The sequence below is a fragment of the Nycticebus coucang genome, chromosome 22 (assembly GCF_027406575.1).
Source record: "Nycticebus coucang isolate mNycCou1 chromosome 22, mNycCou1.pri, whole genome shotgun sequence".
Taxonomy (NCBI): Eukaryota; Metazoa; Chordata; class Mammalia; order Primates; family Lorisidae; genus Nycticebus; species Nycticebus coucang.
The window spans coordinates 26528305-26555557 of record NC_069801.1 but is presented as its reverse complement, the minus strand read 5'-3'; the positions used below and the strand labels follow the sequence as shown (position 1 = coordinate 26555557).

At 43.7% G+C, this 27253-nt stretch overlaps 1 protein-coding gene across 3 annotated transcripts; it reads left to right on the top strand.

Annotated features, from left to right (window-relative positions):
* AK2 (adenylate kinase 2) lies at positions 1–22512 on the top strand. Of its 3 annotated transcripts, XM_053575506.1 has the most exons (7): positions 2–191; positions 9843–9968; positions 11722–11832; positions 11962–12056; positions 17862–17934; positions 19086–19281; positions 21600–22512. In XM_053575506.1, the coding sequence occupies exons 1-7, from the start codon at positions 99–101 to the stop codon at positions 21602–21604; spliced, it is 699 nt and encodes a 232-aa protein (XP_053431481.1). In that variant the 5' UTR covers positions 2–98; the 3' UTR covers positions 21605–22512. The 3 variants fall into 3 exon arrangements, with proteins under 3 accessions (XP_053431480.1, XP_053431481.1, XP_053431482.1); XM_053575505.1 differs by lacking the exon at positions 21600–22512 and having other exon boundaries at positions 1–191; positions 19086–19454; XM_053575507.1 differs by lacking the exon at positions 21600–22512 and having other exon boundaries at positions 99–237; positions 19086–19454.
* The last annotated feature ends 4741 nt before the right edge of the window (positions 22513–27253 follow it).

Genomic DNA, 27253 nt, shown 5'->3' with positions numbered 1-27253 from the left:
GTGTGAGCTGGGCGTGCGTGGCGTGCGTGCCTTGCTGGCCTGGAAGCCCTGGACCTGCGAGCTGTGTGGACCGCAGGCGGTGAGAGGTTTTGGCTGGCATGGCTCCCAACGCACCAGTGGCCGAGCCCGAGTATCCTAAAGGCATCCGGGCCGTGCTGTTGGGGCCTCCCGGGGCGGGCAAAGGTACCCAGGTGAGCGGCGGCACCGGGCATGGCGGCAGAGCCCACGAACTCCAAGGTCAGGGCGGCCGGAGAGCCGGAAGCTCTTTTCTTGCCCGGGAGCGGGCGGTGGGCTGAGGCCTAGGGGACTGGCCTGAGTCTCGGGTTCTGATGAGGAATTTGGGGGAGTGTTCAAATTGGAAGTTGTGGAAGTCTTAAATTAGGCTTGGCGTGCTTGAGGGATTTAACTTGTGTCGAGTGGGGATCTGAGGGCCGATTAGGTTAGGGACCGAAAGATCTGAGGGATAGGTGAGCCCGGGACTAAGGCATCTGGATCACAGGCTGAACGAAGGCAAGAAGCTTTATGGCTCATACTCCCTGCGAGTTGAGGGCAAATTGTCCAGAATCAAGATTACCTTCTAGGCACTAGGGATAGGGGAACTTACTTTGATAATGATTAATGACAGGAGCTAGCAGAGTGGGACCTGACGTGCTGATTAGGGGCACTGCCAAGAGAAGTGAGGTATGATCTGTGTGAGCCAGTTAAAGTGGGGGGATGGGAGAAAAATTTAAGGCTGTCCCTATTTATCTGATACTTGGGGGAGGGGGTGTGTGTATAAAAATTGGATTATAGCCTGGGGAAACTATGGAGGTTCTGGTTAGGACCCTGAGTCAGAACCTTCCACAAGTGCCCAGATTAATGATTGGAAATGCTCAGTGTGCCTCTCCTTGGGATTGGGATCTGAAGCCAGTGAAAGCTAAGCAGCTCAGGATGATTCGAAATGATTTTAGGTGAGCCTGAAATTTCCTCCATCACCAGGTAAGAGAAGGCTCAGCGAGGTCAGGTCTCTTTCCCAAGTTAGTGAAATTGGTTTCATGTGCCTGGGACCCCCAAGGAGCCATGGGGCTTCAGAAGGATTACAGTCTGAAGTTACCTACTACCCTAGTAGCAAATTGCAGGAGCCTCACTTGGCATCTGGACCCCCTCCATATCTTACTACTAGGGTCTGGCATTGCCCCCCAGGCTCTAGGTTCTGGCTCTTGCTTCTTGTTAGGCTCTAAAAAGGGAATGCCTTGAAAGCTGAGCTCCCAAGTGAATGGGTATCTGGGTCTACTGTACTCTTCCTAGCACTTGCCAAGTTTAAAGAATCTTGGCTAGCAGGTCCAGTAGCTCACACCTGTAATCCTAGCACTCTGGGAGGATCACTAGAGCTCGGGACTTTGAGACCAGCTTTAGCAAGAAAGAGTGAGACTCCATCTCTACCAAAAATAGAAAAATTAGGCAGGTGTTTTGGCAGGCATCTGAAGTCCCAGCTACTTGGGAGGCTGAGACAAGAAGATAGCTTGACCCCAGGAATTTGAGGTTGCTGTGAGCTATTACACCATGGCACTTGTTGAGGGCAACAGAGTAAGACTCTGTCTCAAAAAAAAAAAATCTTGACCCAACAGACTGTTTTACTCATTCTTAGGACCCCCTGTGTCACCCAACACATTACTTGGTATTTGATAGGGATGAATGTCACAGAATAATGTGGGTGATAAGCAAAAGACAGGTCTCGAACACTCAGTTCATTCCTTTGACTTTGCTTTCTGTCTCTGGGCAGTAGATCAGGAAAGATTGCTTTCTCTTTTGTCTCCATAGACTTAGCTGTTTCTTCCTTGGAGCTCATGGGTACCTAATCTCTGTCCTCAGTGTTGCTGACATCTCTTTCCTGGTGCTGCCACACTTATTTATTACGTAACCTGTAGCCTAGGGATGTTTAATCCCAGGCTCTAGACTTTGCTGAGTGACCAAGTAGAAACAGTGTAGCTCAAATGTATTGATTTTTTTTTTCTTAACTCATATTGAAGTTAATGATTTCAGTAATTATGAAATGGACAGCCCATCTCAGTACTGAGACAAGGGCCTTTTAGTCTAGCAAACTATGTAATTTCTGTGCCTTGTTCTCTCCTGAAACCGTGGGATTAATACCTATTTTACTCATTTAACATTTCATGAGCACCTAACATTGGAGATAAAGCAGTGAACAAGATGGATAAGGTCTTTGCCCACACTGACTAAAAGTTCACAAGGAGACTGGAAGATTATATGTGTGTATAAAGCACCCATAAGTACCTAGATAACACCTGGCATGTAGCAGTGCTCAATAAATAGTGATGCCCTTATCTTAGTAACACATCTCCACACCCTTCAATTTAGATGTATTTTGGTATAAGAGATGATTTATTCAGGTAGTTTTGAAGAAAATTATATTTAATGCACTGATTTATGAGGGTACATGTATGGTAGGAGTTAAGAGAAGGCTTTGTGGAAGTAGAAGAGATGTGATAAGAGCTGGGAATCGAGGAAAGGGTAAGATTTACACAAGCCATTTAACCTCTGTATACCTTCTTTTCCAGGGTTGGGCCAATAGGAATACTAGTGGTTGTACGTAGTTTTATGGAGTTTAAAAAAAAAACTCATAAATCAGAAGTTGCAAAGTTGCTGCCTGCAGCAGCATGTAGCCAACAGGTACATCCCACACACCCTTACTTTTAATTATGAAGAGTTTTGAATACACAAAAGAAGACAGAATAGTATAATGAGCACCATGTACCCATTATCCAGCCCCAGCAAACATCAACTGGTGGCCATTGCTTCCCATCCACTTTTCCAACACAAATTGTTAATAAGCAGCTCTCAGGCATCATAACATTTCATTTGTGAATACTTCAGCATGGATCTCTAAAAGAGAAGGGTTTTATTAAACGTAAACATGGTATTCCCTTAAAAATTAATAATCTTTTTTTTTTTTTTTTTGAGACAGCCTCACTTTGTCATCCTCAGTGGAGTGCCCTGGCATCACACCTCACAGCAACCTCAAACTCTTGGGCTCAAGTGATTCGCTTGTCTCAGCCTCTCAAGTAGTTGGTACTACAGGTGTGCACCACAACACCTGGCTATTTTTAGAGACAGGGTCTCCCTTTAGCTCAAGCTGATCTCCAACTCCTGAGCTCAAGCAATCCAGCCGCTCAGCCTCCCAGAGTGCTAGGATTACAGGTGTGAGCCACAGCGCCTGGCCTAAAAATTAGTCATTTTTAATAGCAGTCAGTGTTCAAATGTACATTTGTCTTGCAAATGTGATGATTTTAAGTCTCCTTATTAAGTTCCCTGGGTTATTTGTCTTGGAAGTATTATCACTCATTCTAAGAATTTCCCCTTGTGTACCCGGGGTGTATTTAACATATTCCTCTGTCCTATTTCCCATGAATTAATAGTTTGATCCATACAATTAATTTGATTCGGGTTCAGTTTTTTGGCCTGACTACACAGATGGCGCTGTGCTCCATTAGGAGGCATGTGGTGCCTGCTTGTCTCTGGTGTTTGTAGCCATGGCAATTCAATGCCAAGGTCCAGTAATTCATTATTAGTGGCAAAACGGCAAAATAATTATGTCATTCCTTGTTCATTTATTAGCTGAAATATTTCTATAAAGAGAAACTTTCCCCCTCTACTGTTTGGTTACCCAGTGTTATGGTTTGTACAGAAAAGGCAGGATAAATGCTTGATTTCTTCTGTTTGTCAGCTTTCAGAAAATTAAGTTAACCACAGAGTGTTTTCGATTGTGAAATTTTTCTTTAAAATCCAGAGCTCCAGTTTCTCTTGAGAAATCAGATCTGGCAGTGATGGTCCTCCATTCCAATATGTCAGTAGTCACTTCCTTGCAGCTGAGTAGTGTTGTCACTTTGGATGGTCCATGTACTCTCCTGTTCCATGCACAGTCCTCTTCATTGCCTATGGCTTACATTTGTCTTACTCCCTTCATTTGCATGGTCTGTTTGGCCACAGTTGGTAGATGTTTGCAATCTTTGATGTAAAATCCCTAACGTGGCTGGCCGGGCACAGAGGCTCACACCTATAATCCTAGCACTCTGGGAGGCTGAGGCAGGTAGATAACTTGAACTCAGGAGTTCAAGACCAGCCTGAGCAAGAGTGAGAGCCCATCTCTAAAAAATAGCCAGGCATTGGGCGGTGCCTGTGGCTCAGTCGATAAGGCACCGGCCCCATATCCCAAGGGTGGCGGGTTCAAACCCGGCCCCAGCCAAACTGCAACCCAAAAATAGCCGGGCATTGTGGCGGGCGCCTGTAGTCCCAGCTACTCGGGAGGCTGAGGCAAGAGAATCGCTTAAGCCCAGGAGCTGGAGGTTGCTGTGAGCTGTGTGAGGCCACGGCACTCTACCGAGGGCCATAAAGTGAGACTCTGTCTCTACAAAAAAAAAAAAAAAATAGCCAGGCATTGTGGTACATGCCTGTAGTCCTAGCTACTCGGGAGGCTGAGACAAGAGGATCACTTGAGCCCAAGAGTTTGAGGTTGCTGTGAGCTATGACACTACGGCACTCTACCAAGGGTGACAGTGAGACTCTGTCTCAATAAAATCCCTAACGTGGGGTTAGCGAATAGTGTCCACTCAGTAATATTTCCCTTCCCCCTGCTAGCACTTCCTCTTACACCTGCATAAGTCAGTATTTCATGTATATTATGTTAGCCGAAATAATGTTTCCTTTTAAAACTCCGCTTTTAACTAAAACACTTGAAAACTACACGTTTTTGCATCAACATAATGTTTAAAATGTTCTTTGGTTAAAAACCCAAAGAATACTTGGATTTGTTATTTTATTTAAATAACTTCATTTCCCTGTCTCCCTTTTGGGGTTGGATATTCCTGCAGTGTGGTCAAAACCAAAGGTATGTTTCTTGCCTTTCCTGCCAATCCCTTCTCATTTCTTCTATGTGTCAAATTTATGCCAATTCTTTTGAGGCCAGGTGCACTTAGGCAGTCAGCTACAGGATTGGCTTGTTACTTATGTCAGTGCAGTGATACAACAATTCTGGGAGACCCATGTTCTTATTCCCCTTTTACAGTTGGAGAAACTGAAGTTCAAATGGCTATTCTCTGAGCTATGTAGCATGTAGTTGGCTGAGCTTGCAACTGAATGACTCTAAAGTTCTTCTCTTTCTACTGCCGTCTACTGTCTCAGGTTAAAATTTTCCCCTCTACGCATGTCAGGAGAATAAAATAATTAGCATAATCACCCTTTACTCAATTATGTCACAGACCCCAGGCTAAAGACTTTAAATGCCTCATCTGATTTAATCCTTCAACACTAGGAAGTATATAGGTATCTTTTACTGATAAAGAATCTGAGGCTGTATCTTGCCCCAGATCACATAGTAGCAAAGGTTGGATTTGAACTCCTGTCTGACTCTTGAGTAGAGTCATCATTTTACCTTGTTGCTGTGTAATCTAGTTGGATAGGCAGAAATGAATATCCATGAAAAAAATACACACCAGTTCAGGGCAGCGTCAGATGAGAGACTGACAGATGCTGGGTTTAGTTAGGGATAGAATGATTATTTGTTGAAGGTCTCCTGTTTATTCTCCTGCCCACCCAGTGAGGCTGGTAATGATATTCCCAATAAGTTAAGAGGCAAAGCTGAAATTCATACTTTTTCTTTTTTTTTTTTTTTCTGCGGTTTTTGGCTGGGGCTGGGTTTGAACCCACACCTCCGGAACATGGGGCCCTACACCTTTGAGCCACAGGTGCCGCCCTCAAAACTGAAATTCAAACATACGTTTCTGTGACTTTTTTCTTTTTCTCTATGTATATGATATACACAAAGAAAGTTGTGAGTATTACGAGCCAGCAGCTTGATGGATTTTTACAACGTGAATCTTGTGTAGCTTACACCCATTATCAAGAAATAGAACATTGCCAGCACATGTGAAGTCCTCCTATGTTCCCTTTCAGACACACACACACCCCCCTCCCTTAAGGAGAACCACTAAGGCTTTATGGGTTGTTTGTTTAAAAATCACAGTATAATGGAGAGGAGCTAGGGCTTGACAGTCTTGGAGCCAGTTGCCAGCTCTGCTGTTACTAGCTGTGTAATTTGGGGCAACTTAGCCTCTGAATTTTATCTGTAAAATACAGATAAATTAGTTCCCACCTCATGGTTTATTATATATTATGCATACTACTGTAAAACAGTGCGTGGAGAATTGCTTGACATGTTGCAGACGCCCAAAGTTAGCTGATGTTGATGTCTTTCCTTCAGAGGAAGAAGGGGATAGTTGAGGATATTTTTTGGTGAGAGGCAAATACTCAGCATTTGACTACAGAAAAGAGTAGGGTATAATTCTAGCTGCATGTGCAGGAGCATAGGCAATAGGAGTGGGAAAGACTAGAGGAAGAAAGATGATTACAAGATGAGAAAACAGGTGAGTTTAGGAAATCTTTTTTTTTTCACTTTATCACCCTCGGTAGAGTGCCATGGCATCACACAGCTCACAGCAACCTCCAGCTCCTGGGCTTAAGCGATTCTCTTGCCTCAGCCTCCCGAGTAGCTGGGACTACAGGTGCCCGCCACAACGCCCAGCTATTTTTTTTTTTTTTTTTTTTGGTTTGCAGTTCAGCCGGGGCCGGGTTTGAACCCGCCACCCTTGGTATATGGGGCCGGCGCCCTACCGACTGAGCCACAGGCGCCGCCCAAGTTTAGGAAATCTTGAAGGCTGTTTCCCCTTATTTCCCTGTGCCGGATCTTTTTGCATACATAATCTTATAAATCCCCACAACAGCTCTGAAAGTAGATGTTATCTGTTCTGTCTTCTGTTATCTGAAGAAACTTAGGAAAATTATGTAACTTGTTCAGGGTGACACTGAGTAAGGGTAGAGCCCAGTTCCCAGCTCAAGTCTTTACCACTATAAAACCCAGCCTCTTGCCACTACCCCAGGACTCGCAAACTACATCCATCAGAGCCCTGAGGCACTACCTGAGAACCAGGCAATCACAGACTTTAGGGGTGGACTGGCAGGTGCCCTGGATGATTCTGATCATACACCAAGTTTGAGAACCACCACACCTACTATGCTGCCTCTCTAGTGGTTCTAGCTCTTCACACACATTCCCCCAAAAAGTTTTCCACCTCTTTCCATCACAGAGGTGATGAGCCTGTTTCTTGGACTCAGCAACAGTCTTTGGCCAGCAGCAACAGAGTGTGATTGTGTGCTCGATTGTGGATTCTTGAACCCTGGTCTGAGACGTGTCATTCATTGTCTAGCTGCCCATCCGTGCCTGGAGGCTTTCATAAAATGCAGATAGTTGGGCCCCATCCTGTGGAATCAGAATCTGGATTTTTAACAGCACTCTCCAAGTGATTTTAGAGTCTGAGAAGTGATATTCCAAAACTTAAGTCTGAAGTGTGAGGAGACTATCATAAAGTTATTTCATCACACTTTGAAGTCTGTAAATAAAGAGTGATGCGAAGAAGAAAGGCCATGAACGGAGGCTTTTTGTTTATTGAATGTCTATTTTGTGTCTGATGCTTTTGACTAGTAGTCATTACCCCATTCAGTGGGTAAGGAAACTGACACTCAGAGAAGTTAAGTAACTAGGCCAAGATCACACAGCTATTTGAGTGCCTTAGCCAGGAATCAAGTATAAATCTGACTCCAAAACCAATACATCCTTTTTGTAGCTTACTGCAGGGATTTCCATGCATTCAGGAGAAAATGAAAGAATTTGTTTCCTTACCCCTTAGCGTGTATTCTTCCATATGGCTGTAGAATTTAATCACCTGGAACAGTGCACAAGAGTCCTGCAGTTTGGGAGTGATAAAAATAGAGAAGGCTCTGTACTAACAGTTCTGTGTGATATTTTGGTCAGCCTTTCCACTTGAGCAAGCCTGACCTCCAAATTGTTCACCCAGGTTAATTTTAACAACCAAGGAAAAAGACTGGCCAAAAGTGCCATCTCTTAAGTATATAGCCACAGTGCCAGCTTGGTTTTCCATTGCAGGGGTCCTAATCTCAACCTTCATTCATTTTCTGAAGTGTACAGTTTTTAATGACTTCTCATGTGGGTTCTGTTTTGCTGTGAAGGCATATCTTTGCTTGAACTAAATCAGTCCATGAATTAGAAACCAGAATTTTCTGCATTGAGCCCCATCTATTTAATTTTTATTCTGTGTACCTAAGAGTGCCCCTAAGAAAACTCTCAATAAACTTGTTTGAACAGGGATCCAAACCTACTTATTTTATAAAACAGTTGAGCCAGAAAACTAAGATTGAGCTCCTTGTACTGTGAATTCCACATTCTTTTTTCCCCGTACAAAACTGATGTTGAACTGTCCTGGGTCTCAAGCTGTTCTAATTCTGCATTCTGATATGTAGTTTATCAGACTCTGATCTCTTTGAGGACAGGGTCTCTGTCTCCTTCCTATTCATCTGTTTCCCTGGCTTCCAACAGGGTTTTTGGAAGAGGCATCAGTAAATGTTTTCTTTCCTGTGTGAATAAATATAGAATATATAGAATGAATGAATATAAAATGAATATATGGTAGCAGTTAATGCTCACTGAGCATTAACCCATGTGCTGGGGCCTGCATAAGCTGAATTCTGTATAATCTTGTCATCAATCCAATGATATAGGTACTATTACCATCTCCATTTTACTTAGAGGAAATTTAAAACTTAGAAAGGTAAAGGGACTTCTCAAGTCACAAATGTAGTGATTGGTGGACCTGGAGTTTAAAAAACTGCAACCAAAACAATAGCCGGGCGTTGTGGCGGGCACCTGTAGTCCCAGCTACTCGGGAGGCTGAGGAAAGAGAATCGCTTAAGCCCAGGAGTTGGAGGTTGCTGTGAGCTGTGTGAGGCCACGGCACTCTACCGAGGGCCATAAAGTGAAACTCTGTCTCTACAAAAAAAGAAAAAATACAGGCAATTTGACTTTGAAGCCCAGGCTCTTAACCAAAAGGCCATGATGCCGCCTAAAACTAAAACACATATGTAAGTGCTTGCTATTTGCCAAGAGCTCTTCATAATATACCTCACCTAATCCTTACAGCTGCCTTCCAAACTGGATTTTTTTTTTTTTTTTGCCTTTTTTCATCTTAAACATATGAGGAAACTAAGCCTTTGAGAAGTTAAATTATTTATTCAAGACAAAGCAGCTACCTGGTGACAGGGAAAGGGAAGAACCCACTTTTGCCTGGGGGCAAACCTGTTTTCTTTACTCTGCTCCCAGCTGCCTCCCACCCAGTGGCTGTAGCACTTGACCAGAACACATTCTTTCCTGTGGGGAATATTTATTGGGCACGTGTTATGGGCCGTGCATTGTGCTGAGTGCTTTATATACATGATCTCATTTAAACTTCACAGCAACCATATGAATTACGGCACTGTTATTTTTATTCTTCCCATTTATAACAGGGAAACTGAGGCTTGTGTGTCACTAGTGTGGTAGTGGTAATAGCTAACATCTATGATGGCTTCCGTGTGCTAGGTACACTGTTTTAAGTGCTTTACGTGTATTATCATGTAATCCTTACTATGATCCTATAATGTATTAACATAAGGTACTTTTATCCCTGTTATGAGTGAGGAAGTAGGCATTTGTTTAAGTTTACATAGCCAATAAATACCCTGTTTCCCCGAAAATAAGACAGTGTCTTATATTAAGGTGTGCTCCCAAAGATGCGCTAGGTCTTATTTTCAGGGGACGTCTTATCTTTCCTGTGAGTAGGTCTTATTTTTGGAGGATGTCTTATTTTTGGGTAGCAGGACCAGGTTTACACCCAGACAGTCTGACCCCAGGGCCTGCACTATTAACTGTATCTTGGTTTTTGTCTTCCTTTCCACAGGCACCCAAATTGGCCGAAAACTTCTGTGTCTGCCATTTGGCCACTGGGGATATGCTGAGGGCCATGGTGGCTTCTGGCTCAGAGCTGGGAAAAAAGCTGAAGGCAACTATGGATGCTGGGAAACTGGTAGGTTTGGAGGTACCAGTGAGTGCCACCAGACTTCCTCGGAGTCTGGATCTGCACTGTCCGGCATGGTAGCCACCAGGCTATTTAGATTAAGTTAAATTTAATTTAAGTATTAGTTCCTCAGTTGCATTTGCCACATTTCAGTCATCAAACACAGATATAGAACATTTCCATCATCAAAGAAAGTTCTTTTGGACCAACCCTGTGCTAGAGAGTGTTTTAACAAGCTGGCAGATTATAGGAACTTTTACAGTAGCAAGTTATTTGGTTTGTTCTGAATTTATGGTACTTAACAGTATTCTCAAGGGTTTTTTGTGCTAATGTGTTTTGTAATATGCCCAAATTTTAGAGCCAAAAATGAAATTATCTTTCCTGGGCTAGAACTCAGGGATGTATTCCAGAGAGGACTCAGGAAGTCACAGAAGTGTTTTTTAACCTACTTTTGTATCTCTGTGTCCTGTATTTCTAACAAGAAAGTTCCTTGGCAGTTGTGACAAAGGTAATCCTTCCTACTTGGGGGACATAATATATTTTCTCTTGGTTTAAAACCAGTTTAATCTGATAAGACAAGTATAATCTGTTATCTACCAAATCTTCATTGATTAGTGTCAGAGCTTAATTATAACTGAGTTATTCTGGAACTTGACTCTGGGGATCACCTTCAGAAGCCATTTTATCTTTTTGTATTTTAGAATGTTGGTTAGGGAAGGTGCTGGGCTTTGCTTCCATTCTCAAGTTACCTTTTATTAGGCTTGAGATTATATAGCTATCTCAGACGATACTCCTGCTGCCTGCCACCCACCCATTTCTTTCTCATTTTACCTTCCTGACAGTGAGGCCTTGGGTCAAGTCAGAAAGCTAGATATTTTGGACTTTGGGTCTTGGCAGTATACTGTGTACTAAGAAAAATTCGGATGTGGCAATGAGATTGCTTATCTCCTGCCTTCATTTAGTTGCAGAACTTGTACTTTGTCCCCAAGTTCATAGCTAGTGCTGAGAAATAAGCATTAGCTGCCAAGATGGGCAGCCTTCACTATAATATAAACTGGGAGTTTTTCTTTCTATAAAGGCATGGGAAAAAAACAGTTTTTGAAAGTTGGGAAGGGAACCTTATTGGGGTTTCAGAGAAGATTGTAGGTGTGTTGGGTGGATCTTCAGTTCTCGCTTCTGACTCACTCTTGCCAATACAGTGAACTCTGTTGCCTCATTTCCAGGATGGCCCAGATGTGTGACCAAACACATACCTTAGTCATGTTACTGTAGCCTAATCAAAATTGTGAAACAGGGAAGGCTGGCTGCTACCTTTCTGCTCTCTGGCCAACCCCTGTTCTCCCCTGGAGCTCTCTTCAGGTGATCTTTCAGCCAAGTGTCCTCACCTTTCTTGTGCCTAGTGAATAGTTGAATCCTAATAAGCTGTTATCTGATGGCTAGGGCTCTGACTGTAATGTGAGGAGAGGCCTTCAGAACCTACAACACAGAGCTCTCTTGGTGGGATGACAAGCAGTGGAATTTTGCGGACACCGGAGAATTTCAAGGGAAGAAAACATGTATATGGCAGTCACAGAAATAATAGTGAAATTGGATCTTCCAAATGGAGCCTCTCTACATTTACTTTGATTTTTGTGTGTTTGGGTTAAGAAGACTTGCTGTTGAGTAATCAGGTTATATACACACAAACTTTTGACTCTGGAGTTGGGCTAATATTACCTAGTTAGTGGATTTACACCCAAAGCTTTTTGTTTTTACCTTCCAGGTAAGCGATGAAATGGTAGTAGAGCTCATTGAGAAGAATTTGGAGACTCCTTCATGCAGAAATGGTTTTCTTCTAGATGGCTTCCCTCGGACTGTAAGGCAGGCAGAAATGGTAAGTAGCTTAGGTTTTGTATCTCTATTGTATGAAAGCTAACATTGGCCATTTACCTCTTAATTCCTTTAAAGGAGATGGGTCTGACCAAGCTCTGGTAGCTTAGGTGAGCCACACACTCTTTTACAGCTTGATGACCTCATGGAGAAGAGGAAAGAGAAACTTGATTCTGTGATTGAATTCAGCATCCCAGACTCTCTTCTGATCCGGAGAATCACAGGAAGGTATCGGTCCCCTGAAAGTCCTTCTTTTCATGCTTTCTCAGAGCTTTGTCAGACTATGAGAACTGCTTTTGCCTAATCCCAGCCATAAGCTTAGTGCCAGACTGGTCTTATTTGGTGACATCCATTCAAGAGGTGACATGAGGTGTCAATATGGTAAGAAAAGCAAGGGATTTGGAGTCAGATTGCATCTCAGTCCTGTCACCTTTTATTTTATTTTATTTTTTATTTTTTGAGACAGAGTCTCACTTTGTCACCCTCAATAGAGTGCTGTTGTGTCATAGCTCACACATAGCAATCTCCAACTCTTGGGCTTAAGCAATTCTCTTGCCTCAGCCTCCCAGTAGCTGGAACTATAGGTGCCCAGCACAATGCCCTACTATTTTTAGAGACCAGATCTTGATCTTACTCAGGCTGGATTTGAACCTGTGAGCTCAAGGCAATCTACCTGCCTCAGTGTCCCAGAGTGCTAGGATTACAGGCATGAGCCACCATGCCAGGCCTCTCCTGTCACCTTTTAACTATGACCTTAAGTGTGTTTCTTAACCTAAGAATTATTCAGTTGTAGAAGGGGGTTAATCATAACTGCTTCAAGGAACTGTTGTACCCAAGTACACAGTTGAGAGCCTTGCTTACAGGAGGTGCTTGAGAAATGTTAAATTCCTTACATGTGTATCTCCATTTCAGTGCTTTTTAAATCTGATTTCAGTTGGAATTGCTATACCATCCACACAAAATTTAGTAAATGGGGGGAAAAATTATTCATAGTATAGCCACCTTATATTTTCATGTATGTTTTGTTTTAACATGTTTGTTTCTCATTGTTGAACACAGAAATGCTTCTACTTGTGAACATGTTTGTTCCAAAAGACCAACACTCCTTTAGGGGACAGTTTTCTCTACCCTATTTCACTAATCACTCTGCCATCTGCTTTGTGCCTTCCAGAAATATGTTGGAAGTTCTCATCCTCTAATGGACCCTCCTCCATTCTCTTCTTTATCGTGGGCTGTAGCTTTTTTATGTCTTTGTCATTTTAATGGAGTCTCAGGAAGGTGGTCAGCCCACCATCTTGAACCAGACATCCATGACCATTATTTTTAATTGCTGCATGATATTTGACAGTAGGTAAACCATCATTTACTTAATTATTCCCTTATTCTTGTATATTTGTGTTTCTTCCAGTTGACCACTGTTAAGTTGCTGCTGTGTCTATTGTAGTACATGTAATTTTTTTTATTTAATTAGAAGGAAAATGTTTTCTTATTTTAGACTTTATTACTTTAATTTCCTAATGAGTTTGAACATCTTTTCCATGTCTGTAGTTGATACCTCCAAAGAGAGTGTGAATAGACAGCAGTTAGAAATATTATCCTGTGGGCGGTGCCTGTGGCTCAAGGAGTAGGGTGCCAGTCCCATATGCCGGAGGTGGTGGGTTCAAACCCAGCCCCAGCCAAAAGCCATAAAAAAAAAAAGAAAGAAATATTATCCTGGAAAGCTATATGGAATACAGTGGGATCTACCTTATAATAATTTCCTTTCCAAATGTCTAGCTTTGCAGTATCCCTAGGTTCCTTCGATGCAGGGACTTTGTTTATTAGCATCCCCATTGGGTAGAGTAGACAAAGTTGATTAGGAAGGGACATTACCAGGCCTAGGGCCCTGAAGCACAAAGCCTGAATTAGCAAAACCAGGTGGGGGGGTGAATTAATGGGCCAGTTTCTGAGTACCTTTTCCTGCATAGCACAGTGTTAGACCCTGAGGGTGGAGGAATAGGAGAGGCTCTAGAAGAACAACGTAGTGGTGCCTATCTCTGACCTCAGAGGGGAACCTAGGCTGTTCTGGGCTGTTCAGTGCAGCAGGAGGTCCAAGAGGAGAGCCTGGGGACTCTCAAGAGGGAAGGAAGGCTGCCTAGGGTAGGTATAACATCAAACATCACCTTCCTAGAGGAGTATTTTAATGAGACTTTTCCAGAAGGGAATGGAAACAGAAGTATGGGTTGGGGGAGGGGCTGTAGCTGGGGCTGATAGCAGACATATCTGAGTGGATATGGTAGAATGAGTGTTCTTGGGAAGATAGGATGGGAGCTTGACTGGAGAGGTCTGCCAAACTGAGGATGGTAGACTTAATAACAAGTTCAGGAGGGCAAGACATGATTGCAAGAGGGACTTTACTGAACAGTTGCAATCAGTGTAACCTGGCTTATTGTACCCTCAATGAATCCCCAACATTAAAAAAAAAAAAAACAAAAAAACAAGTTCAGGAGTCACGAGATCTTTAGCCACTGGGCATTGTGGTAAAAACACCTTTCTAAGAACATTAGCTTGGTCCTGGTCTCCAAGCTAAATTGGGGGAGAGGGGAAACAGATAAGCAACCTATCTGAGATCCTGATTGTGATCCACATGAGGTGATGGAGGCCCCTGACTATGACTGAGTGGTAGAGAACAGAAAGACCCTGAAGAACAAACTGCAGAATTGCTGTAGAGGGTAAAAAAAGAGTCAGTCCCTTGGTTTAGAAGGGAGTGGTTTAGTGTGACGCCCTCCTTTATAGAGCACTAGTGAAGGTGTTTTTCCAAGTTCACCCAGCACATGAGTGGTGGGGTCTGCATTCTGCCTCTTGGTCCAACATTCTGGTGGTTGGGAGAAAATGTGGCAGAAAGTAGTTGGTTTAATATGGATCTTGTTTCAAATCTGAGATGATAAGGACCCCACTGTAATAGTCTGAATTAACTTGGACTTCACTTCTAATAATATTGAGTCATTGTTTTGTTTTTTCAATATGTATGATTGAATATGTATGAATATGTATGTTTTGTTTTTTGAATATGTATGATTTTTTTGTTGTTGTTGTTGTTGTAATTGTTGGGGATTGATTGAGGGTACACAGAACCAGGTTACATTGATTGCTTTTGTTAGATAAGGAACCTTTTGTATTTGTGTCCCGCCCCCATGGTGGTTTTTGTTTTTAATCTATTCAGTATTGGCTCTCTGGTATCCTAATTATCTTACCAGTTGGCTCTCTGATGTCACTATCTTAATGTTTAGTACCATCTCCATTTTCTGGATAAGTAAACAGGTATCTAAAGTGTCACACTTAAGGCAGCATTAATTGTAGAATCCCAGCCCTTATCATACCTTCAGGCCAGGCTCAGTGGCTCACGAAGCTAATTTGGTTGGTACCTAATAGACCAATCTATTTGAGAACTTAGAGATTGGGCTTTTCTCTATCATTCACCTTCTAGGGAATGAGCCTTGGCATTCCTCTTTAAGAAGATGAAGAGGATGATGTGAACAGGGAAGGAGCAGTGCATCATATGTAACTGGAGACTGATGGATTCTGGAATTTTGTGAGAGACAGCATAAAGATATGGAGGGGAGAGTCGTGTTTGTTGTAGCCTGGCTGCTGTGCACCTTGTGCTGTCCAGAAAGTGAAGAAATACCACATCACAAGCCCCCAGCCCTTCCAAAGGCGCTGTAGCTGAGCCCAGCAGCCTGTGCTCTTTGTGCATCTCCCAATGGGTGCCACTTTTGAATGGGTACATCACAGGAACCTTTCCAGGGACTCAAATAATGGAGGGCCCAATCTCAGAGAACATAATTGCAGTCATTGGCCCACTCACTTCTCAGTATAGTCAAACCTCTGTGTCTGATTCAACCATGGATGGAAAATACTTGAAACAAAAGAACGAATAAAAAATAACACTACAATAATAGAAAATAATAGAAATTTTAAAATCTAGTATAGCAATCTTTACATAGCATTTACATTGGGTATTACAAATAATCCAGAGATAATTTAAAGTATATAGAAGGATATAGGTAGGCGATATGCAAATAACTATGCTATTTTTTATAAGTGATTTGAGAGCATCCTTGGGTTTTGGTATCTTTGGGGAGCTGTCCTGGAACTAATTCCTCAGGGATACCAAGGGACAATAGTATAACTTATTTTCTCTGCTGTCACATCACCCCTCCCTCTGCCACCTTATGCCATAAATGGACCATCTTGTTCCTCTCAAAATATGTGTGATGAAAATGCAGTATCACATTTTACTAAGGTGTGGGTTTAATAGTCTAAATAGAATTAAACAAGATTTCCCAACTGATGTGCCAAAATAGTGATCCCCTCAGCCATCAGAGCAACTGGTAGGCCTGCAGTAACCATAGTTCCCCCAGGTGTGTGCAAGCACTATTTCTGTACATGCAAAGAGGTGAAAAAAGTTAGGAATCTCTGGTCTAACAGACCTTCATGAGAAGAGCAGAGAATTGGGAAATACAGGACTTGAGCAAGCCCTGGCCGCTGAGCAGAGTTTGGCCTGTCCCCTTCCCTTTTTAGGTTTTATGGCTCCTGTGGTGTGGTCATTCCCAGTCAGGAACATGGGCTGTTGCCTCTGGGGAGTCAGCCCAGACATAGCTACCAGCTAAATGTTCAATGCCAAGTAAATGCGTGTCCTTGGTCTCCCTGTTCCATGACTTGTTTAATGTGTCATTTTTTTCCTGGTAACTTGAACATAGCTCCATAATAGTTAGGCTGTTCTTTATCTGTGTAATCAAAAAGGTATACTATGGCTTGCCACCAGAGCTGGCAGGTTCGAACCCAGCCCAGGTCTGCCAAACAACAATGACAACTTCAACCAAATAATAGCCAAGCGTTGCCTGTAGTCCCAGCTACTTGGGAGGCTGAGGCAAGAGAAATCGTTTAAGCCCAAGAGTTTGAGGTTGCTGTGAGCTATAATGCCAGAGCACTCTACTGAGGGCAACAAAGTAAGACTCTGCCTCAAAAATAAAAAAAGGTATACTGGGCGGCGCCTGTGGCTCAGTGAGTAGGGCGCCAGCCCCATATGCCGAGGGTGGCGGGTTCAAACCCAGCCCCGGCCAAACTGCAACCAAAAAATAGCCGGGCGTTGTGGCGGGCGCCTGTAGTCCCAGCTGCTCGGGAGGCTGAGGCAAGAGAATCACTTAAGCCCAAGAGTTAAAAGGTTGCTGTGAGCCGTGTGACGCCACGGCACTCTACCCGAGGGCGGTACAGTGAGACTCTGTCTCTACAAAAAAAAAAAAGGTATACTACATTGTCTTGTTGCATCCCTGGGGCATATTTTTCCTGTTAGCGCCTTTCTGGTTTTATAACCAAACTAGGTTAGAAAATAGGGTTCACTTCTCTATCTTCTATGCCCCATAGCATTTTGTACAAATCTCTGGCAGCAGCTACCAGATTATCATATTTGTTGTAGTTATTTATTTCCATATTTGTCTTCCCCACTAAGCACTGCTTGTGAGTAGGGATATTGACTCATTGCTTTGTAACCCCCAGATTCAGCTGATAGACTGAATCAGACTAGACACTTTTTAATGCTTATTGAATGAACGGGTGAAAAATGAATGGCTGTGTCAGACCAGCACCAGAGTTCTTTCTCTCAAGTCCTGAATTAGGTAGTTATACCAGCAATTTGCCTCTTCCACCGGATACTCATTATAATATTTGGTCAAGGGCAGTGCCTGTGGCTCAAGGAGTAGGGTGCCGGTCCCATATGCCGGAGGTGGCTAGTTCAAACCCAGCCCCGGCCAAAAAAATAATAATAATATTTGGTCAAAATAGGAAACATACTCACTCTGCCACTAGCGTAAGTTCTCCTAGAAGCCCAGTTGTTTTCCTAAGCAAGATCTGCTTATAGTTGTGTTCTCTGCTGGGTGCTAGGTACTGGGTCCTTATATTTAGCTTGCGTGTCTCTGCTTGTCATCCTAGAAATCCCCTGGGGTACAAGGGGATACTTTCAGTCAACCTGACTCATGTTCATTTGCTGTCTTTCAGGCTGATTCACCCCAAGAGTGGTCGTTCTTATCACGAGGAGTTCAACCCTCCTAGGGAGCCCATGAAAGATGATGTATGTAAACTTAAGACAAAAAATTTCCTTTTCTTTTTTTTCCTTTTCTTTTCTTTCCTTTCCTTCCCTTTTCTTCACTGTTTTCTCATTTATTATCAGTATCATTAAACCATGGAAAATATCTCCATGAAATCAATCAGGTAGCCAGTGGCAGACCTGTTTAGTGTCTCCTTGGGTAGTTTATTGCTTGATGCTTGACCTCAAGGTAGTTACTTGTGCCAACTACTTCCCAGTGTCCAGGTTGTACCTGTCTTCTGTCAGGAACAGCCCCTTTCTGGGTTCATAGCTCCCTAAGGGGTCAACTAGTCAGGTGTAGCGGGAGTATGATACTGAAGAGAAATTTGCTAATCAGTCCTCCAGAAGAATGTCCTCTCCACGTTAACTGCTCTGCTGTGTCCTGGAGTCTCATACATGGTCACTGTACCAAAAGGAGTCCATATGGTCTGTTTTAGAGCATGTGAGGCAACAGTAAGAATTTCCTGGGTTTACCTTTGTCATGTGACAGGTTCATCAGGTCATCCAGCTTCTATAAATACAGTTTTTAGAGCCGTTATATCAACTTAATCACATTTTGCAAAGTTGGTAATTCTACCAGAGTTCTTCTCACTTCACTTGCCACTTTTAGAATGTTGATTGGTGACACTCTAGTAAATACGCTAAATATTTAGACAACAAAGATTATAATTACTAATTTATATCTCTAATTTTGATGTATCCTCCTAGTCTCAGGGGCCTCTGTCTTCCTTGCTTTTGACCCTAGAAGCATTTATCTTAGAAGTTGAACAGCCTGAGCACAAAGCTGTGAGAAAAAGCATTACCCATCTACCTCTCATGAGCCCTCTTTCGCACTGCTGCTGTTTCTGGCAGGCTCCCTCACTTCTCTGGACCAGCTGGTCTGCTCCTAGGATTAGCAAAGTTATTGGAGAGGGTCTGGATTGCCTGTCTTTGCCTCTAATAGGCTTTGGGATGAGATAGCATCCTGTACAGAATATTCCCATCTCAAATATGCATCTGGTATGGGATAAGGATGTTGTAAGCGCTTGCCACCTAGAAGGAAAAAATCAGACCCCACTTCAGGTATAAATCAGATGGTGATTTATTGAAACTTTGCTAATAGGCCTGGCCTTTCATTGCCCTCTTGCTGTTCTCAGATCACTGGAGAACCCTTGATCCGTCGATCAGATGATAATGAGAAGGCCTTAAAAATCCGCCTGGAGGCCTACCACACTCAGACCACCCCACTCGTGGAGTACTACAGAAAACGGGGGATTCATTCTGCTATCGATGCATCCCAGACTCCTGACGTCGTGTTTGCGAGCATCCTAGCAGCCTTCTCCAAAGCCACATGTAAAGACTTGGTTATGTTTATCTAATGTTGGGTCTGAAAAGGAAGGAATTTCTTCTTCTTCTTATCCCTGTTGAAGGAGTGGGTGGGAATGTCAGGGCAGACAGAGGGAAGCTTCCTCATGCTAGCAAGAATATCATTTGATGTATTGATTAAAAAAGCACTTGCTTGATGTGTCTTTGGTGTATGTACAACTCTCATCTCATCCGTGTGTGTCAGTATGTGTTCTCTCTCCCACTGTGTAAGTTTCAGGCTAGGTTGCTTTACCAGCTGTTTACCTCTTTAGCCACAGTCTTAATTTGATTTTTTTTTTTTTTTTTTGTAGAGACAGAGTCTCACTCTATGGCTCTCGGTAGAGTGCCGTGGCTTCACACAGCTCACAGCAACCTCCAACTCCTGGGCTTAAGCGATTCTCTTGCCTCAGCCTCCCGAGTAGCTGGGATTACAGGCACCCGCCACAACGCCCGGCTGTTTTTTGGTTGCAGTTTGGCCGGGGCCGGGCCCGAACCCGCCACCCTCGGTATATGGGGCCGGCGCCTTACCGACTGAGCCACAGGCACCGCCCTTAATTTGATTTTTTGACCTAAATAAACCCAGGTATCTGCCAGGCACCCTAATTACAAAACATCGTAAAATTTATTCTATTCTAACAGCTGATTAAGAGAAGTCTAGAATCATATGAAGTTAGACAGGGTCATAGTTCCTGATGGCACATTGTTGGCAGAGAATTCCACTTGTTTTCTAGCCCATAGTAAAAAGCCACATGAGTCAGTGTGTGGATAGAGAGCATTAATTTTGTCTCCCTAAATGGAAGAAAAAAGGCACTTACATTAGAAATTCCAGAAATTACTGGGAGAAGGTATCATCATAGAAAGAGCAAGGCCAAGTTGGAATATTTTAGTGATCTACATCATGGTGCTATAAAGTAGGGATCATTCAGGACTTGGGTTTAAAAACTGAATTTTTGTCAAAGGATTAAGCCAGGTAAAAAGGTCCTTCCTTATGAGTCAGATTTTCTTCTGAACATCTAGGCTGAGCATCTGAGAGCAGCCAAAACCACTTCCCCAGAGAGAGACCAGGGTAGGGTTTGTTTACTTTTATTTTTAATGTTCACTTTTGTTTCCAAGCATAGACAAAACAGTATTTGGGGGGTGATCTATTCTTGGATTCATTTTAATCAGAATTTATTCAAACCTAGTCTCTCTCTCGGATGTGAATCTCAAATGGTCCCTTTTAAACCCACAATCTCTCCCTCTCAGATCCAATTCTTCACCCCTTATTTTATGATGGCAGAAGCCACAGACTGACCAAGAAAAGATGACCCCCAAATAAGACTGCTTGTAAGGATAACCAGCTTGTATTTATAACCTTAGCCTCCCCCCGCCCCCAACTATTGAGCATTTCCTAGGTTCCATGCTGTACCTTTTGGTCTCTGGCTTGATTTGTGGCAAGCAGATGAAGTAACAGACTGCTGTGAAGGACCACAAAAACAGCGGCCTCTGGAAAAACCATTAGAAAGTCAGTGACAGATCCAGTAAATAATGCCTCCTGCCTCAGCATAATCTGCTGCTGACTCCATGCAATGGATTCTAAAGTGCCCAGTCCCCATCTGACCTGAGCTCTCCTGCTATCTGTGGAACTAGCCGGGGCTTTATCTTCTGCCCACATGGGAACTGGTGTGTGGCCATCTTGCTTCCCTTTTTGCCTGGTCCAAGTGAGTGCTACCTCTGTTCTGCCTTGTTTCCCTAGCTCTAAACTAACTCTACCCACTCTTAACGGAAACTCAGCGTGGCTTTGTGTGTTTCTGGGAAGCACATGATTCCTGGGAATGGACAAGGAAGAGGAATAAACCAGAACTATTGGCTATACCTGCAGGAGTTTGAGATCTTTCTCTGGGTGAATGTCAGAATCAACTCCTCTTTGACTAGGGAGTTGAGGACAGTTGGAGACACTTGACCTCAAGTTGAGGTCCCTGAATGTTTGCTAATAGAATGTGCATAGTCCTTGCCCAAATATTTGTCATCCGTGTCATAGATTAATGTGTGCACACAGGCACCCACACGTACATGTGATATTTGGGCTGCCAGTAAGAATTAGAAGATCACAGAATGTATATGCCCTTCTCTGTATGGTTAGGATTATATTTTTACTTCATTTAATTCCAGAGCCTTAACCTCAGCAGGCATGAGAGCTTTCATCTGGCAGAGAAATGTCCAGTGTTCAGAGCATTTGGTTGCTAGGGCATGCATGCCAGACTTCTCTATTTGTACTTATTTTTTAAAAACCCATTTTGTTCTCTCTTGTTTCCTCTCTATTTCAGCCTAGTAACAGAAGGCCAGGCGAGACTGCATCACTGCTCATCACCCCACGGCGTGATCCCTGCTCTTAGGTGCTGGGCAGAGGGGAAGGGTGGTCATGGTGAGGATGGAGAGGGAGGGCTGGTGAGGGGCTCAAGAGGAGTATTAAGAAGAGCAGCAGTGTAGTTGTAGTGAGGCAGATTATTTTATACATGGGTGGTAATTTTAAAGTGTAAATAAAGGGGAAAATTAATTTTTTTAAAAAGTCATTATGCTCAGAGGATATGGGTAGAAATAGGGAGGTACAGTATTATTTCTAAGGAATTGGGTTTTCATTTACTCTGGACTGGTAACAATATTTTTTAAAGACAGTACCCTGAGACCTCAGCTTTTATCTCTGAACCTCATGGGTTGCCAGACCAAGAGTACAGGAAATCAAACTGTTGTTCTTTCTGTCCTATGACTTAGAACAGGGAGGGTTTGACTACTGACCCTGGTTTCTCCATACCATAAGATAAAAAAATCATCTCCACATTTGAAAGAGATGAAATGTATTCATGGGGAGTGGGGTGGCTCAACAAATCAAGTTTACTGAAGTCTGGGGCAAGAGGGGCTGGGCTGCCTCCCTTCCTCTGACTTACCATTGATTTACCAATCCACCTGCTCTCGTGGGTGAGCACTCTACAGCAACCCAGCACATCCCACAATCCTGCACGCTTGCCTTCTTTCATACATGATGTGTGAAGGGACTTTTTAAAATAAACGAGCAAGTGTCCTAAGCTTTATCATCCAAAGATTGTCCTTTCCATCTCAAATCCTGTGACTGGATCACTTGACAATACTGTGATGTATTATTTGCAATGAGGTGCCTTTCTTAACTGACCAAATGCTGCCTTGTTTCACCCCTAAATCAATAAAATATGCTAAAAGTTTGTATCCCCTGTTGTATTTTTTGAAATAACCTAAGCTACAAAAATGACATTGAATTCTGAGGCTGGCTTGGAAGCCCTTTCTTGTGGTCACTAGCAGCCATGTGGTTAGGGGGGTCCAAGTGTGTGCTTACAGATGAGCCCATGCCCTCATGACCTTTAGCTTCTCTGCAAGCTTTTCTTGAGCCTGGGGACAAAGCAGCTTGATCTAGTGGAGACAGCATTGCTTCTGGAGTTCAGGGAACCTAGGATAAATCCCAACCAGTTAGCCATTCACTCTGCTTCTGTTTCCTCATCTGAAAAAGGAAGCTGATAATGTCACCTTCTCAGACTTAAATAGCATTAAATGAAGTTTATGAGGAAAAGCTTTTGTCTAATGTCTGCCACAAAGCAGACATTGGGTGAATGTTCATTGAATCTAAACAGACAGAAAAATATCTGCTGCTTGCTGAGCTGGATAACAGTTGAACAGAGTTGTCCACAGTCTAGAGAGCCAGAGCTTCTAATCCCTCAGCCAGATCTTTGGCCACCTTTTCAGCTGCTGCTTTAACACCCTTGGTTGCTTCTTTGTGTGTCCTGGTTTCAATCCATTTCTTCCCCAGAGAAAGTGAGCTTAAATCATTTGTCTAAACTGAAGCTCTCATGCTTTGGGAAGGGATGCCCTTGCCAGTGAGGTTTTCTAAGAAGTGGCTACTATTCCCAAAACCAAAGGGAGCTGGGCTGGAAGCGCCACCATTCTTCAGGCATCTTGTTACTGAAATAGGCAAAGTCCTCCTTGGCATATTAAGTCCCACTCCCTGCCCTTGGTAGAGTGCCATTGCTTCATAGCTCACAGCAATTCTTGGGCTCAAGCAGTTCTCTTGCCTCAGCCTCCTGAGTAGCTAGGACTACAGGCACCTGCCACAATGCCCAGCTATTTTTAAAGATGGGGTCTTTCTAGCTCAGGCTGGTCTTGAACTCCTGAGCTCAGGCAGTCCACCCACCTCATCCTCCCAGAGGGCTAGGATTACAGGCGTGAGCCACTGCACCTGGCCGTCAAGAGTCGTTTTAGGTGTCAGTGTGACTCGATTTTCTCTGATCTTTTCATTTCCTGAGCCCTGTGAAAATTTTCTTCCCTCCCTTGGTCATCATGCATCCAGTTGAGGGAAAATATTTGTCAAACCAGCCTGGAAAGCAGCACGTTAAGGTTGAAAAGAATAAACTGAGATGACTGGGCAAGCTATTATTCATTTGGTTCTTTGAGTCTTGTTTTCCTCATCTGCAAGCCAAGACTGGGTGAGATAAGAATCAGTCCCACTCCTGGAGGACTGTTGTTAGTGCCAGGTGCTATGCAAAGGCTTTCTACCCTCAGTCTCAGCCCTCATGAAGTTCCCTATGGAGTCAGGTCTGTCTCCTATTTTATAGGTGAGGAAACCAAGACTTGGAGAGTGAAATGATATTCTTTTTTTTTTTTTTTTTTTATTGTTGGGGACTCATTGAGGGTACAAGAAACCAGGTTACACTGATTGCATTTGTTAGGTAAAGTCCCTCTTACAATTGTGTCTTGCCCCCAGAAGGTGTGTCACATGAAATTATACTCTTGAGGTCGTTTGTAAGAGGCCAAGTCTGGACTCAAGCACCATCTCTTGACACCTGTCTCTCCCCTGGACCTTGGACCTTGTTGCTCAAGTGATTTAATGATTTGTGTAGCTCCAGGCAGCCAGCACCTCTGAATAAGAGCTCTTCTTTTTCATGAAAACTCGCACTGCCAGCACTGATTGTGAAGAAGTCCCCGCCAATTCTGAGGACCCTGGGTATGTGTCTTACGATCTCTGGTGTGCACAAAGTGTCGCTGACAGAGCAGGATGAATAGCAGCCTCCTCAGAAGCCTCAAGTTTTTCCTCAGATGAAGACAGCTCAGTGAATCAGAAGACAGATTTCAACAGCAGCTCCTTCACCATAAGACTTTGGGCAGGTTATCTTACCTCTTACCCTAGCTCTCAGGTGTGCTGATGACAGTGGTGCCCAAGACGCACATGTGAGTTGGGATGCCCAGTAAACAGTAGATGCTCGCTACGTACAGATGGGATTTGGTGAGAGCTGTTTCCTTCAACACCTGGAACCTAAGGATCCCCTAGAAATCATGGGCCTCTGAAACAGTATGCAGAATTCTTTTTGTATTTTCACAAGTAATAATGGTTTTATGTCTGTGGACTTTTGAGGTTCATACATCTGGCAATTATAGAACCAGAGTCTCCACACCACTGACCTCTGACCTCTGTGCCAATTGCTTTGACACTTTGCTGGGGAGCGGGAAAAGGTTCTCAAAGGCATTCAAGACTATGAGCCTGGATCTAAATCAGTGGTTCTCAACCTTCCTAATGCCGTGAGCCTTTAATACAGTTCCTGTGGGTTGCGACCCACAGGTTGAGAACCGCTGATCTAAATGAAAGGGGAAGAAATGAAAATAGGTTTGCTCTGAGTAGGAAGTGCTGTCACAGGTGAGGCCCTTTTCTGTTTTGTCATTCTCTGTTGTTTCCTTACTATTGATGCTGAAGTTCTAACATGCTGGATTTGCAAAGCTCTTGGAATCACCCTTACTCCAGAGATGCAAGGTACTGTGGGAATCAGGGGCCAGTTCCCCGCAACCCTGCCTCCCCCCAGTTTTAGAAAGGCTGGCAGCGGGAAGGTGGCTGGCTCTGCTTCAGTCAGCCCTCTCAGACTGCAGCTCCCTGTGGCTAATAGTGTTGCATTATGCATGACTCCAGAGGGAGTGCTGACGTAAAGCTCTGTTTAGAGTCATCCAGGGCAATGTGGTGAGCTTTCATGGAGGGCCCCTTCAGATGCCTACTCTGCACTGCCTTGCCCCCAGCAGAAAGCAGATGGGAGTGGATGGCCAAGGTGTCAGAAGTAAGGCAAGACAGGCCTACATCCTGTGCAGGTAGCCTGCAGACCAGTAAGGCAACCAGACCTCTACTTTGGGGTAAAGTGGCTGTGAAACAAATCACTTCATTGTATAGTATCCCTTTGTTAAAGTCTTGAAAACAAATTCATCTGAGCTTAAAACTAGGGGTTAACTATGCTCCCTGTGTAGCTGGTCTATATTCTTCTATAGGTAAGAAGTGCTTCATTTTCTACTGCCTGCCTTTTTGCCCTGGCTATGAGGAAACTAAGAACCAAGGCTTGTGTTCAACTGCTGTTCTTTCCTCTGCCAGGGTTTGTGGGTTTTTTAGAGACAGGGTCTCACTCTGTGCAGTAGGATGATCATAGCTCAGTGCGGCCTCAAATTCCTGGGCTCAAATGATCCTCTTACCTCAGCCTCCCAAGTAGCTAAAACTACAGGTATACATCACCACAACTATTTTTGTTTTTCAGAGATTGGGCCTCACTATGTTGCCTAGGCTGGTCTCAAACTCCTGGCTTCAAGCAATCCTCCCACTTCGTCAGGGTTTCTTAATAAAATTCTTACTCCAGCCCAATCTCAGTTTTATGTTGAGTGTTTATGTGCTCACGTGTGTGTTGTAAACTGCCTTGAGTCTATTTTAGAAGAGAAGCAGGGTGTAAAGGAAGGGCTAATTTTGCAGTAGAGGAGGTTAGACTGCAGAGAAGAGTGTAGCTCTGTGAAGGAGGTAGGATCCGTCTGGCATCAGGCAGAGGGTGGGGCGTTCCAGCAGAGCACAGCCCAAGGGAAGGAACAGCTGCGCTTGGGGCCACTCTAACCTAGAGAACCTTAAGTTCTTAGGAAATCTACATCTAGTTGGAAATAGTGTTTCTCAAAGTACAGGGACAGTAGAAGGGAAATTTGTCAGTACATGAATAATTTCAAGAACCCAGAAGAAGAAAAGAAGGATAAGTATACATAGAGTTTTGATGGCTCACTTTAAGCTCAGCCCTTGTGCCATTAGTTATTCCTCCTTCCTCGCCTAAACACGTTACAATCTGTGCTTTGACCGTGAATCGGGTGATGCTTTGCTGTGGGGCTAAAGAAGGGGAAATCCCTCAATTTTATCGTCAGCTCTGTGTTTCAGTCCTGTGTCTAGTGGTGTGGGTATGGGTTCTGGGGGTGACAAAGGTGATCTGTGATTAGATGTTAGCACTCACATTAGTTCACCGTGTGCCTTGAGGGTGACAACATCTAAGCCTCAATGAACTCCTGGAAAATAAGGCTCCTTTCTAAGGGTGGTGAAGTTCATATGAACCAAAAAATAGCAGCTGCCTAATAAACTTTCTATTTCCCGTGGCCATTTGGCAAGGGGGGGGAAAGGACTTTACCATGAGTATCAGATATTTCAAAATAGGTATCTTTGGCCCGGTGTCTGTGGCTCAAGTGGCTAAGGCACCAGCCACATACACCTGAGCTGGCGGGTTCAAATCCAGCCCGGGCCCGCCAAACTACAATGACGGCTGCAACCAAAAAATAGCCGGGCATTGTGGCGGGCACCTATAGTTCCAGCTACTTGGGAGGCGGAGGCAGGAGAATGGCTTGAGCCCAGGAGTTGGAGGTTGCTGTGAGCTGTGATGCCACTGCACTCTACCGAGGGTGACAGCTTAAGGCTCTGTCTCAAAAAAGAAAAAACAAAATAGGTATCTTTACCAATGTCTATTCCCCAGTGTCACCTCTGTCTCCATTGGCATACTATACCAAACCAAAATAGGTTACTTTTCACTGGGGTATTTCCTGAGCTGCTAAATGTGCCCCTGGGTGGAGACGGGAATATGAGTTCTCTTCTCCAGGGATGCTGATTCTTTTTCAGGCTGGCAGAGACAAT